This window comes from Mus caroli, chromosome 2 (genome assembly GCF_900094665.2).
Source record: "Mus caroli chromosome 2, CAROLI_EIJ_v1.1, whole genome shotgun sequence".
Lineage (NCBI taxonomy): Eukaryota > Metazoa > Chordata > Mammalia > Rodentia > Muridae > Mus > Mus caroli.
Window position 1 is genome coordinate 132,391,972 of NC_034571.1, and position 14,492 is coordinate 132,406,463.

Sequence of the window (14,492 nt, forward strand, 5' to 3'; positions counted from 1 at the left end):
TTTAACATGAAACAACAGATTATGTGATCTTAATAAAAAGCAATGGACCCATGGAGGATACCAACACATTGAGCTGCAAGCAGGTATGGGAGCATGGCACACTGAAAGGTAGCTCTAGAAACAAAGCTGGAAAAGCTTTCCACGCGCACTCCAGCCCGAAGGACCCAGCCCGTTTGCCCCTTCGGCTGCATTCCTCACCATCCTCTCTGCAGATTTTGGCTTCAAGCACACTAGCTCTCTTCATTACCCCAACATGACAACCCTCCAGAATGACCTCTGAACACACAGTTCATTCTGGGTGATATATTCTTCTGCTGACTGTTTATAAAGCTCACTCTTATCTTTCACATCTTAGCTCAAGTATGTCTTCCTGATCATCTTAATGGATGCAATCTGTCTTCATACTCTCATATTTCGGCTACTATATCATATCATGTTCTTTTCTTAACAAAACACAACAAACATATTGAAACATGATAATAATCTTAATTACAGGTATATATTTTCCAGTCTCTGTCTCACTAGAGAATTTTGTTCACCATGTATTCTTATTAGCTGGCATACAATCACTTTCTGAATAAAAAGAAAAAAAAAAAAAACTAGTGACCTGAAAAGGTAAGGCCGTGATACTTGTATGCATAATATTCTAAACTGATAGCCGCGACACAGAGCTGTGTAAGAATTTCACAGCAGTTTTGTTCCTGAGAGTAAACACCCAGAGACAACCAATCTCAGCAGGAGAATATATAAACAAACTATAGTCTATGTACATTAGGATATTACTTAGAGGTGTTTTGTTTTGTTTTGTTTTGTTTGCAGAACCAGTGATGAGACATCTAGAAATATTCTCTGAAAACAAGTCAATAGAAAAAGCACATTCCATATGTCAGCAACATAAAGCATCAATGGCAGTAAATAGCTGAAGGACAACAAAACCAGGAATGCTGTGTCTTGATCTGGCACACAGTTATGAAAACTGATGAAACTGTCTACTCCATGCACTCTGTCTCTGAGACAGGTCACTCTACAGCCTGTGAGCTATCCAATCAAACTCCTGAATGCAAGGCTTGCAGACAAGCAAACCCAGACACTCATATTTTTAAAGGGCAAAACCTCCTAAATTTGTTCACCAAGGCATCATAAAGAATGCAGAAACATACACACACACATTCACATGTACATGCACGCGCACACACACACTCACATACACACAACAGAACAGACTACACAAGCTTTCATCAAAACCTACATACTAATTTGTTTATTTGCTTCCTAAAACCCATATTATGAGCTACATAAGCAGAACTGGACCAGAATGTTTGATTAATTACCCTGTGAGGAAACATACTGAGGAAATACCTATTATTATGAAAGATGGCTTATTAGGTACTTTATGGCGTCCACATCATAAACCAGCTCATATGCACTAAGGAAGGACTACATGATACAGATAAGGTACACATAGAATATGACCTGACACAGCAATCAAGGGTTGTGTGCTAGAAAACTCTAACATCATAACATGAAGAACGCTGTAGCTTTCAACTCCATTGCACTATCGAAAGCAAGTACGAGAGGACTGAGACAATACAGTACCATGTGACTGACACTTTGTGGCTACTGGGCAAGAGAAGCAAAGAATGGGCGAACACTGAGAAGCTGAGTTTCTTATTTTATTCAATTTTAATTAAGTTTAATTTTAAAACATTTTCAGCCACTGCCAAAAATGATTCTAATAACTAAATATGCAAATCCACATTTTCAAAAGTAAATTGTATTACATGTATTCATTTATGTGTCTATTTATTTATGTGCATCTGTGTGTTTCAATACACAAATGTGACAGCATGCAACTTTCAGAAGTCTGCTCTGTCCCTATACCATGCGGGCCCTGGGGATCAAACGGCAGCAAGTGCCTTTACCCACTGTGCCATCTTACCAACCCTCAACAGTTAGAGCTCATTATTAACTTTTCTACTGATTATATTTCAAAAGATATTTTCAATTCAGTAACTTAAAATAAATTATTAAAATTAATTTTTCTTTACATTTTGAAATTAAACTCACTGTTTCTTTTCATGATCAAATTTTCAAGAAAGGGGCTATAGAAATCGGCTCAGAAGTTAAGAGCATTTGCTGTTCTCCCAAAGACCAGGGTTCAATTCCCAGTACCCACAGAGCAGCTCACAACTGTCTGTAACTACAAGATCTGACACCCTTACACTGACATACATGCAGGCAAAACATCAATGCACATTTCAAAAAAAAAATTTTTCCCCCAAGAAAGGCTTTCTCAGTGTAACCATGACTGTCCTAGAACTCACTCTGTAGACCAAGCTGACCTGGAATTCAGATATCTACCTACCTCTGCATCCCAGAGTCCTGGGAGTAAAAGTACATACCACAACATCCAACTTAAGGTCTAGTTTTTAAATTACAATTTTTATATGTGTATTACGCATGTACAAGTGCACATGCTCAGAGAATGTCACAACATATGTGAGAAAGTCTGAGGGCAACTTGTAGGAGTCGGCTCTCTCCTATCATATGGCTTCTGGGGAAAACTGGGATCAGCAGCTGAACCTTTTGCAGTAAGTGCATTTACTTAATGAGCCCCACCAAAGCGAGCGGCTCTGCTTTAATACACACATAAGAATATGCTATATTTCAAATGGACTGTATTGTTCTAAAAGCAGGTCAACAACATCCCTGACATGCATCAGCCAATTCTTCAGACACCTCCTGACCTTTGAGCTTGATTGTCGTCTTCTCTTCAGCTGGATGAAGTCTGTTTCCACCCTTTCTGCCAGCTCTAGTTTCCTCTTGTTCCTTTTAAATGCAGCTAAGCTGAATCCTACAATAGAGAACAACAAAAATATTTGAGAATTATTTGAACAAGTAGGCAAGCAAGATACCCTAAACAGTGACTACCCCCCAAAAAAATCCACTTAAGATTGTTGAACTGTTGGTTTTAAAAAGGCTCCCCAATGTACACTGAAAATAAGAAAAACAAAGGGATTAGCATGAGTTTATAAACTGAGGGAACGGATTAAAGCAGACAAACAACTGAGTTCTGAAGGTAGACAGGGCCTAGGGACACGTAGTGATCCACAACCATTCAGCGGTACGGTTCTCTAAGTCTCAGTGCACAGACATGAGAGATGACACTTGGGAGCACCACACTGGAAGTATACTAGAAAAGAGGGGATCCCGGAGGTCAATCCACCTCAGGGAGTGTAAAACAAGCTGCCATGTACTAACAAATAAGATTGCAAGCCTTAACCTTGTCTCTAGAAGTAAAAGGAAAAATTTACAAAGGAAATGTTAACCAAGAAGGCTTCTAATGCACGGGTAGAGAAGAGTTCAGGTCACTGTATGATCTGAAGGAGAAAAAAGTGACCCCAATGTATCTGATGATGAATCCTCACTGACAAGTGAACTGGATTTCGAGGCACCAGGGAAACATACCTCTGCCTGTATCTATGAGGGTATTTCCAGAGAGGTTTAATTGAGGAGGGAAGACTAGCCCTGAATGTTGGTTGCACCAATCCATGGTCTGGGGTCCTGGACTGAATAAAATAAGCTCAGCACTAGTCTTTGTGTCTCTCTGCTTCTTGACTATGGACCAACAGAAACTGTCCCTCAAACTGTAGCCAGCACATACTCCTCTTCTTTGTTGGTGTTTGGCTACAGACTATCCAGACAGAAAGGAAATTTAAAAAAATTAAAATCAGAGTATGTAAGCATGGTATGATGGCTCACACCTATCATCAGAGTACTATGCAAGTTGAGAAAAAGAACTGTTATGGGCTCCAGGCCAGATTGGGCTCCAGAATGAAATTTCTTTAAAACAAAGCAAAACTCAAGTTTCATGTAATATCTACAGATGCACATATCCATCAACACCAGGACATTCTCCAACCTAAACCATAAGGCACCAAAATGGGTCTCAAGATTGTAAAAACTAAAATATTAACACAAATCTTCTATAAAATGCCAGAACAAAATTTAGAAATTAATAAGCAAAAACAGAAAATAAGAAATACATTAAAATTAAACAATATGCCGAGGAACAGCCAATGGATCCTGAAGAAATCAAAAGTATATCATAAAGTCTCTCAAGTTGATGGAAACATTGCATGCCAAAGCCTGTTCATTATCAAATGAAGTACAATAAAAGCAGCTGGCCTTAGTTTATTGTCAAAGAGTCCCATCATAGGGAAGCAGGAAAACAACCAAACCCAAGGAAATCTTGAAAATCAGAGCAGAAATAAGTGAACTAGAGACTAGAAATAAACTATTAATGATCAAATTGATAGCTGACTTTTGAAAGATAATAATCAACAAACCTTTTGCTGGGTAAAAGAAAAAATAGAATTTGATGTAAAAAAGGAGAAACATTACAAGTGGTATCACAAAAAGTACAATGAACCAGAAAAATTGTCATGACAGTCATATGCCTGCAAATGACAAAGAGAAGCCCTGGACACATATAACACAGCCTGCCTGGATCAAGACAGTGAAAAAAATATACAGCGGACGAAAACAAGTAATGAAACAGAAGCAGCAGGTTAGTGTCGCATATGGATTGAAGATGGATGTAGATCAGTGGTAAAGCATTTGCCCAGCATGTATGAGGCCTGGAGTTGGTTCCTGTGGTCATTTAAATAGGAATGCCCCAACAGACTTGACTCGTGTTTGAATGCTTGGTCCACAGTGAATGACAGTATTAGTAACTGTGACCTTGTTGGAGTGGCTGTGGCCTTGTTGGAGGAAGTGTGTCAGTGTGGAGTCAAACTTTGAGGTCTCAGAAGAAAAAGCCAGTTCACTTCCTGCTACCTGCTGATCTGGATATAGAACTCTAAACCCCTTGTCCAGCACCATATCTGCCTGCACGCTGCCATCCTTCCCTCCATGGCAATAAAGGACTAAATCTCTGAAACTATAAACCAGTCCCAATTAAATGTTATCTTTTATAAGAGTTGTCGTGGTCATGGTGTCTCTTTACAGCAATAGAAACCATAAAGTATGGCAACAGAAATGCCAACTCCCCAGCTTCAAAATATCAAGTAAGATGTATCCCAATGATGCAAGAACAAACCAAACATATCAATATAGCTTTGATATCAAATCAAAAGAATAAAGAACAAAAATATGTGATCTCAATTCACATAGAAGAAAGCACTCAGTAAGAGTCAGCAGCCCTTCACGCTAAAACCCTGACAGGCGTAGAGGAATCCTCAAAGTCCGGCTAGAATGGTGACAAGCGCGTGGGTACCATGAAATGAGGGGAGCTGGAACAAGACATATAACTCATGCACCTGTTTTATTGGCATGCCATAGGAGACTGAGCAAGAGAAGAAAATTAGCAAGTATCAAATTCTAAGGACTTGCGATCACCTAGGCTATAGAAGGCAGACTTTATACAGAGAGGCCTTAAGACCCCAACCAGCCATTAGAACAGATGAGAGCTAGAGTACAGCAGGACACAGATGCACAGCAGCAGGACCAGCAAGACATGTCAGCAGGTGATGATCTGAGTGCCATCCCCAGAACCCACATGGGGAAAGGACAGAGCCTATGACATTCATACACGTCCTGATATGTGTACATACACACAGATACAACAGAGAAAAATAGAGAAAAATACATACACACACTAAATAAAATGTAAGAAAAAGAGAAAAAAATCTAAAACAATTAACTGAAGCAAGAACACTGTGCACAAATAACTTGCTCTTTAAAAAAAAAAAAAAAAAAGGAGCTGAAGGGGTCTGCAACCCTATAGGTGGAACAACAATATGAACTAACCAGTACCCACTGGAGCTTGTGTCTCCAGCTGCATATGTATCAGAAGATGGCCTAGTCGGCCATCATTGGGAAGAGAGGCCCCTTGGTCTTGCACACTTTATATGCCCCAGTACAGGGGAACGCCAGGGCCAAGAAGTGGGAGTGGGTGGGTAGGGTAGGGGAGCAGGGCAAGGGGTGGGGGGGTAATAGGGGACTTTCGGGATAGCATTTGAAATGTAAATGAAGAAAATACCTAATGAAAAATTGAAAAAAAAAAGTTATGTGAGGCCTGAACTAGAACCCAGATGACCCACAGGTGCTCATCAAGAGACACCTCTCCACTACCATGTCATCAGCATCTGTCCTTTATGATGTCATTATAATTTACTGACATTAGATTATTGTCATGACCTGGGATGACATTCAGTGTCTTTGGAAGTAGCTAGTTCGGTCATGATGAGTTCGTGACCATCAAGTGACATGTGCAAGAGTTTCATGTTGCCCAGCTTACCGATGACCACATATTGCATGACAAGAATTCTGAAAGCCATATGGAGGATGTTAGAATTTATAAATGGAAGGAAATTTTTGTGCAATAAAAGTCTTTCTTTTCTGTGATAGTGTCATGAACTAATCAATTATGGTTTATCAATTAACTTTTATTCTAAAAGACAACAGAAAAGCACATTCTTAAACCCCCCCTCTCTCTTTCCCTCTCTCTCCCCCCCTCTTTCTCTCATGCACACACAAACACACACATATACATACATATATCTTATTTGTTAATGAACATCTTAGGCATTTTATAGATATACAGAATTACTAAAGTAAGTTATAAATAACAAATATTTCTGTGAAGCAAAAAAAATAAAATAAACAAGAAAATGAATTATATTTACATTATAAAAGTAGGAATATCTAGGAATAAGTTTAAGGAAAAGAGAAATCTTTACAGTGACAATTACAAAACACTGAAAAGAAGTTAAAAGGACACATGCACAAAAATAAAAACCACAACCCAATACTTTCAAAATATCTAAAGCATATCCATAGATCTCATGCAATCTACATAAAAATACCAAAAACATTCTTCATAGAAATAGAGAAAGCAATCATAAAATTCACCTGTAACCATAGAAGATCCGAGTCCTAGCAATCTTTAGCAAAAACAAAGCTGCATCATACAACCTCACTTGAAAAACACATTACAAAACCACAGTAAACAGAAGAGGATGCAGTGACTAAAATTCACACGCACAAGCACACAAGCATGCCACACACACACACACACACACACTCACACACACACACACACACACACACACACACACACACACACAGAGGCATGCACACACATCAAAGAAGCAGATTACAGAGCTGAGAAACTGTTCAGTATTACAACCAGGTGTTTTCCAAAAAAGGTATCAAGAATATCTATTCTAAGTTTCTACTGGGGAGAAAATACAAAAAATAGAGAATAAAAAAATGACATAGTTTCTCTTAACATAAAAATAAAATTTAATTCAAAATACTTGACAGAATGAAACTGACAGGCAAATGGATGGAACTAGAAAAACCATCCTGAGACCCAGAAAGACAAATAAGGTCCTTTGCACATACATTATGGTTGCCAGTTTGTGTTTTTATGGAACTCCTGTGTGTGCAGATGAGTGGGTTTCTTGTGCCTTTTTGTGGGCTCTTTTCCTTCTGCTTGCTTGTTTTCTCCTACTGTGAGGTATTAGCTATTGTTTTGCATTATTATATTTTATTTTATACTTATCCCTTAGAAGCAAGTTTGTTTTCCAGTAAGAGACAGAAAGGGGGTGGATCTAAATGGAAGGGGTATTAGGGAGAAATCAGAATACATAATCAGAATATATTATGTGCCCTATTCCCAAAACATCTATTTTTCAATAACATGATTAAAAAAAAAAATCACAGTTCTGCACGCAAGACCTAAAACTACTACATTAGCATTAAAGCAATGAAAAGTTTCAAGACACTAGTATTTAATCCCTGTGTGTGTGTGTGTGTGTGTGTGTGTGTGTGTGTGTGTGTGTATCCCCCCCCCTCTGATATAGGCCAGGTTTTTAGATAAAACCACAAAAGCACAGATAACAAAGGAGACAAGCAAGATTATATCAAACTTCAAACTACCAGGGAAGGAAACACTCAACAGCATAGACAACATATAAAATGTTAGGTTAGTATCTAGAGTATACAGCAAATTTGAAAGTTCAACAACAAAAACTACAAGTTACCAGGTTTTTAAAATGAACAGAAGATATGGGACAAGTGACTTACATAGGCATTTCTCAAAGAAAATATACAAAAGGCCCTCAAGTATATGAACAATTCAAGCATCACTAGCCACCAGGAAAAGTAAACCAGAAGCACAATAAGCTGTCACCTCATCCAAGGAGAATGCTGTTGTCAAAAGACGGAAATGTCAATAGGAAGAGGAAAGAGGACTCCAATGCCTATCAGTGAGAATGGCAAAACTTCTTCATATTAAACAATTAAACTGTGTCCTTTTGTCTTACTTAAGTTTCTCAGTTTTAACTCATATCTTCTTTACATTTAAATCTAAAAAGCTTGCTGCTGAATCCTTAGAGTCAGGAGGCATGGTGCCCCAAGCCTATAATCTGAGCAATTGGGCAGTAGAGGAACGAGTTTATCTTGGGGCTTGCCTACAGTTTCAGTGTATTTTCAGTACATCACCAAGTGGTGGAGAATACGGCAGCAAATAGGCCTAACACTGGAGCAGTAGCTGAGAATGTAAACTGATCAACAAGGTGCAGGCCGAGAAAGAGGAAGACTGAGCCTGGCATGGGATTTTAAAACCTCAAAACCCACTCCCAATCACAAACCTCCTCCAACAAAGCCACACCTCCTGATCCTTCCTAAACAGTCTACCAACTGGAAACCAAACATTCAAATATATATACCTAAAAGGGCCATTCTCATTCCAAAACCAGGAGCTCCATTATGTGTCTCAGGTCATCTTATGTCACAGAATGAATGAAATTCTGCTTCAGACTACAAAGGAAGGTGCTAAAAACATACCTCAGCAGTTAACAACCTTTGTTGCTCTTCCTGAGAACCCAAGTTCCACTGCCAGCAACCAAGTGGTAGCTTACAACCAACTATAACTCCAGTTCTAGGGGAACTGATGTCCTCTTCTGGTCCACCGCACAAACATGGTGCAGACACAGATGCAGACACAACACCCACACAGAAGAAAATAAAAATAAGCTAGTCTTAAAAAGTCAAAAACAGGGAGCCAGGCAGTGGTGGCACACACTTTTACTCCCAGCACTCAGGAGGCAGAGGCAGATGCATCTCTGAGTCCAAGGCCAGCCTGGCCTACAGAGTGAGTTCCAGAGCAGCCAGGCGTACAAAAAAGAAACCCTGTCTCGAAAAATAAAACAAAACAAAACAAAACAAAACGAGGAAAAACAAAAAGAAATTCTTCCTCGGGTCAAGAGCTAAGGAAGAGCTCCCCTTCCTTCTTCTTCTTAATGCCTTCCAGAAGGCACCATGGTTTTATTATTCAAAATTACTTCAAGTAGCTTAAAAATAATACCTTGGGAATAACTTTACAAACCTGGCATGGTGGCTCACACTTATAATCCTAGCCCTTCAGAGGTCCTCCGCATGTTCACAGCTATATAGTAAGTTCCAAGCCAACAGACTAAGAACACCTCAAAATCAAGAGCAAAGAGGAGACCTCCAGCACAAAAAGGTGATAAAAAAGTAAACTTGACCTGTGTTTAACTATACATATTTCAACTTACAGACATTATACTTCTGTGTCAGACAGGAGTGGTGTAACACTGCGGGTGGTGTTTATACAGCTTAACTCATGAAGGGTTTACTCACTTGTGGTCATGGTGCTAGGAGGGCAAGAGGGTATCCCATGATCCACTGCCCATCTGTAGGCTCCTTCTCCAACTAAAAAGCTAACAACAAAAAAGTTATTTTTTAAAAAATGCATAGTGTCATCTTCTACAGTCAATAAAGTTAGAGAAGTAATATCACATGACAACTAAAGTCAAGTCTTAGAGATACAAGAAATCTAGAGTTGGTGCAAAACAGGACACTGCATGCTCCAATTTTCTTTTGAATTTTTATGTTGGAAGTAGCTAAAATATATATTGGAAAAAATTCTTAAAATTTCAATAAAAAAGTGAAAGTAACTTTCTGGGGAGAATTAAGATTCTTTCTTTGATCCATATAGCTGTAAGATTTATACATCTAGTCAATGAGGTTAAGAGTTTAAGTAGATGTCTTCAGATTTGTTATTCTTGTCTAGAACTATAGCCACTCAAAACAAGCAATAAATCTAGATACGGACAAACACACTAGTATGCTTAGACCCTAAGTTCAATGCAACAAGGAGGCACAGTGATGCTGAGAACCATTTCCACTCTGGTGAGTGAATACTGAAATACACCCCAGAAGGGATTTTGCAGCCGTAGACTGCAATTCTTAATACAACACAGTGAACAGGACACTTCTGGTTTATGAGACTAATTTCCAAAGGCCTCAAAAAGCATGCCAACACACGTAACAAGCCTGTTCTCTAAGTCATTTCATGAGGTAAACAGTAATTGTAAGCAGCAACTATAACAATCACTTCATTTCCTTCCACAGCCAACCTCTTCTAGATCCCAGCCAGCTAGTAATGGACCCCTTGAACTTGTGCCTGGTTGTCTCCTGTTCTCTACTTTTTGTTTCTGTTTTTCTAATCATTCCCACATTAAAATTCAAGAGAAGGAGCTGGAGAAATCAGTGGTGAAGACTACCTATTGCTTTTTCAAAGGACGCACACTCATTTCCCAGTCTCCAAGTAGGGAGGCTCACCTCCACCTATGGCTTCAGTTCTAAGAGATCTGACTCTACCTTCTGACCATTGTAGGGACCTGAATTCATCTGCATATACTTCCACATAGATATATATACATAAATTAAATACTTTTTAAAAAATATACAATTAAAATAAATCTCAAGAGCAATACACTTAAAGTTTTTATAATCTGTTATTACTAACATCAGAATTTCCTTGTGGTGAACACTATCAAAAGACTGTATTCACTCACTTTTGATAGTATGAAAAGATCACATGTTTACAAAACTTATAGCAACCACAAAAATTATTGACTCCTAAAAATCTGTATAGCTTAAATGATAAAAACCCCAGTAGGCATGCAGAAACATAAGAAATATGCCAAAGAAAAGTTAACAGCAAACTGCCCTGTTTTCATTACATTAAAACTGCAATGGAAAGAACCCTGAAAAGAAGAGATGGAAGAGAGCCAACGGAAATTATCCAACTTCACATAAGAAACAATGGTCACTGCAAAGAACAGCTGTCACATAAAAGCTAAAATCACAATTAAATTGAGAGATCATTTTGCCATCTTTAGCACCTCTTCTTTAAAAACAAAACAAAGAACAACAAAATAAACATAAAAACTGATTTGTTTAAGCCCCTCCGATAATGTGAAAACATAAACAAGCTAGTAAAGTAGTAATTGATCCAGAGGGAAGTTTGGGGCTGACCCTTTTCCAACTTCAGATAATCATCTAGGATTCAATCTCAGTACCTAGAATCATTACCATCTTAATTTTTCATTCATTAACATTCATAATTTTGACACAAGTAAAGCCAATCTAAAGTATGAGAATGTGGCTCAGTTGGTAAACTGCTTGCCTACTGTGCTGGCTAGTTTTATTTCAACTTGACACAAGCAATAGTCGTCTGAGAGGTAGGTATCACCACTGAGAAAATGCCTCCATGACATCAGGAAGTAGGAAATCCTTTGATTGGGGTGAGCCCAGCCCATTGTAGGTGGTGCCACCCCTGGGCAGGTAGTCCTGGGTTATATAATAAAACAGACTTAGCAAGCCATGGGAAGCAAGCCAATGAGCAGCACCCTTCCATTGCCTCTGCATCAGCTGTTGTCTCCAGGCTCCTGTCCTGTTTGAGTTCCTGTCCTGACTTCCTTCAGTGATGGACTATGATGTAGAAGTATAAACCAAATAAACCCTTTCTTCACCAAGTTGCGTTTGGTCATGATGTTTCTCTACAGCAATAGTCACCCTAACTAGTATGCCTAGTATGCATGAAGCTCTGAGTCTGAACTCCTGAGTCACATAGTGAGTTTAAGCCAACCTGGAATACACAAGACCTTGTCTCAAACTTTGATATAATCTATGCAATTTTTAAATAATTTAGACATTTTAAGATATTCATGTTTAGAAGTCAGTATAGAAACTATAAAGCATACTAAATAAGTAGCCTTTGCTTAACGTCAAATATTATTGTCTAGGAGTTCCATCACGTAAAATGTCACAAAAATGCTTTTCATATTTCAATGTAAACGTTTCATACTATGCATGTACTCATATATACAAATATAGTGACATGTAGAAAGAAAAAAATCACTTTCCAGAACAGCAAGTACTAACTTAAAATTTCTTGAGATTTGTTCTGAATTTCCAAAGAGAGAACTTTAAAGAAGATTCACACAAACCCATTAGAAAAGTTCTTACTAGCTGGGTGGTGGTGGCGCACGCCTTTGATCCCAGCACTCCGGAGGCAGAGGCAGGCGGATTTCTGAGTTCAAGGCCAGCCTGGTCTACAAAGTGAGTACAAGGACAGCCAGAGCTGCACAGAGAAACCTGTCTCAAAAAAACAAAAAGAAAAAAAAAAAAGCCCTTACGTCTCTCTCCTCTAGTAAAGCATGCCTGCTACTATCCTTCCTCTAAACTTCAACTGTCCTAGAGTTGCAATGACCTCACTGATACATTGGTATGCTTGGCCTGCTCTGTGTGCAGCAGAGCCTCCCCCTAACCCCTGGCAAATGCCCACTCCAGTCAATTCTCAAACAAACCAGCCATTAAAATCTTTGCAAAAGACAAGTCAGAACACATATCTAGCACTGTTAACAAGGCCAAAAACCTGAGGCTTGGTAGGTCATAAGACCTAAGAGAGAACCTGCTACTCTTATTCTGCTAGATGAATATGATATCAAACCAATACGCAGACGTAACACTATACCCATAGATAAGGGAACCTTTCAACCCTCATCAGGCAAGCTCATTTTTGCAGTTGATGGTTAAGATGGTGAATAATGAAATAACCCACAACTGGTCACAATGAGGATACTACAAGACTGCAAGGTGTTCATCCCTAAATGTAACATCTGTATCATACCCCTTTCCTTCAAGGCTCACAGATCATTTAAGCAGAGGGGCTGGAAGGAAGAGTATAAGGAGCTAGACATAGAGGATGACTCCAGTGAAACACATTTCTGGAGATAGGAGAGCAAATACACACAAGCAGTGACAGCAACTGGATCTTCACATCCACGGAATGTGCACAGATCAAGGCAGACAAACTTCGAGCCTGAAGTAGGGAGCTCACCAGGAAGCACCTCCCCTCACTAAGGAGCTCCTGGCATCTGAAAGCTGCTGGGAGGGGAACACTCTGTAAAGGGCTGTGGGCCCTGCAAGGCTCATCTATGTTCTAGCAGATGACCCTACACCTGGGCACTCGCTAAGTGGACTCCAGGAACTCAAAAAAGAAAATTCATGAGATTGGGAAGAAATGGGAAGAGGGGCTGAAGGGCAGAAATGGGGGTAGAATAGATCAAAACACATTAGATCTATATATAAAATCCTCAAGTATTAGGGGAAAATAATAGGCAATGGATTTAAAAAATATTTCTATCATTTCATTGTACATCATAAATATGTATAATTGAAGACAAATTAGGCTATTGACTACCTAAAGCTCATGAATTTTATATAAACTGCACTAGGAACATGGAAAACTGATTTTGTGTGTGGAGTGATGTAATATATGTATGTGTAATATATAATGTATGTGGTGTATACAACGTGTATGTAATTTGTGTGATGTGTATAATGAATATGTAACGTATGTAATAATGTGTATGGAGTACACATGGTATGTGTAATACATATATGGTATATAATGTATGTGGCATAGTGTGTGTGTAATGTGCATGCAATGTATGTAATGAGTGTATGCAGTGTATATGTATGATGTATGTGGTGTACATAATATGTTACATAAGGACAGTGTTAGGTGGTATGGCCTATGAAGGGGTGATTAAGTCCCAAACCCAGTGAGAGCCCTACTGAATAGGGTTAAGGATCCACTGGACTGCTTTGCCCTTCACCATATGACTCAGTGAGGAGGTTCCATACAGAAAAAACTAAACTGTCACTGGACACTTCGGCTGTAAATTGTCAGCCTTAGACTCCTGAGCTTTAGAAGGATGAGAAATACATTACTATTTAAAGCTATACATATGATGAATAACTGTGTTTCAATACAATAATGAAATTGACAGATCATCACTGTTGGAGTTAGCAACTGTGAACATACTGTTGTTTTACTCTTTTTTTTTATTTTTTTTTTTTAGAATTAAATTTTTTATTAGGTATTTTCCTCATTTACATTTACAATGCTATCCAAAAAGTCCCCAATACACTCCTCCCCCCACTCCCCTACCCACCCACTCCCACTTTTTGGCTATGGTGTTCCCCTGTATTGGGGCTTATAAAGTTTGCAAGTCCAATGGGCCTCTCTTTCCAGTGATGGCCAACTAGGCCATCTTCTGATACATATGCAGCTAGAGTCAAGAGCTCTGGGGTACTGGTTAGTT

General features: G+C 38.9%; 1 protein-coding gene across 8 annotated transcripts in view; it reads right to left on the bottom strand.

Moving 5' to 3' along the window:
- Tasp1 (taspase 1) overlaps window positions 1-14,492 on the bottom strand; it is a 222,321-nt gene that overhangs the window by 134,991 nt on the left and 72,838 nt on the right. For 7 of the 8 annotated variants that reach the window (XR_002376878.1, XR_003835952.1, XM_029474096.1 and 4 more), the window contains exons 7-8: window positions 9,673-9,752; window positions 2,748-2,854 (exon numbers count right to left, since the gene is read on the bottom strand). Coding sequence is in view for 6 of the 8 variants with exons in the window: in XM_029474096.1 (XP_029329956.1) it covers window positions 2,748-2,854; window positions 9,673-9,752 (187 nt within the window). In the remaining 2 variants the exon portion in view is untranslated. Of the gene's footprint in view, window positions 1-2,747; window positions 2,855-9,672; window positions 9,753-14,492 lie in introns of those variants that run through there. The other variant, XM_021149163.2, reaches the window with a different exon arrangement.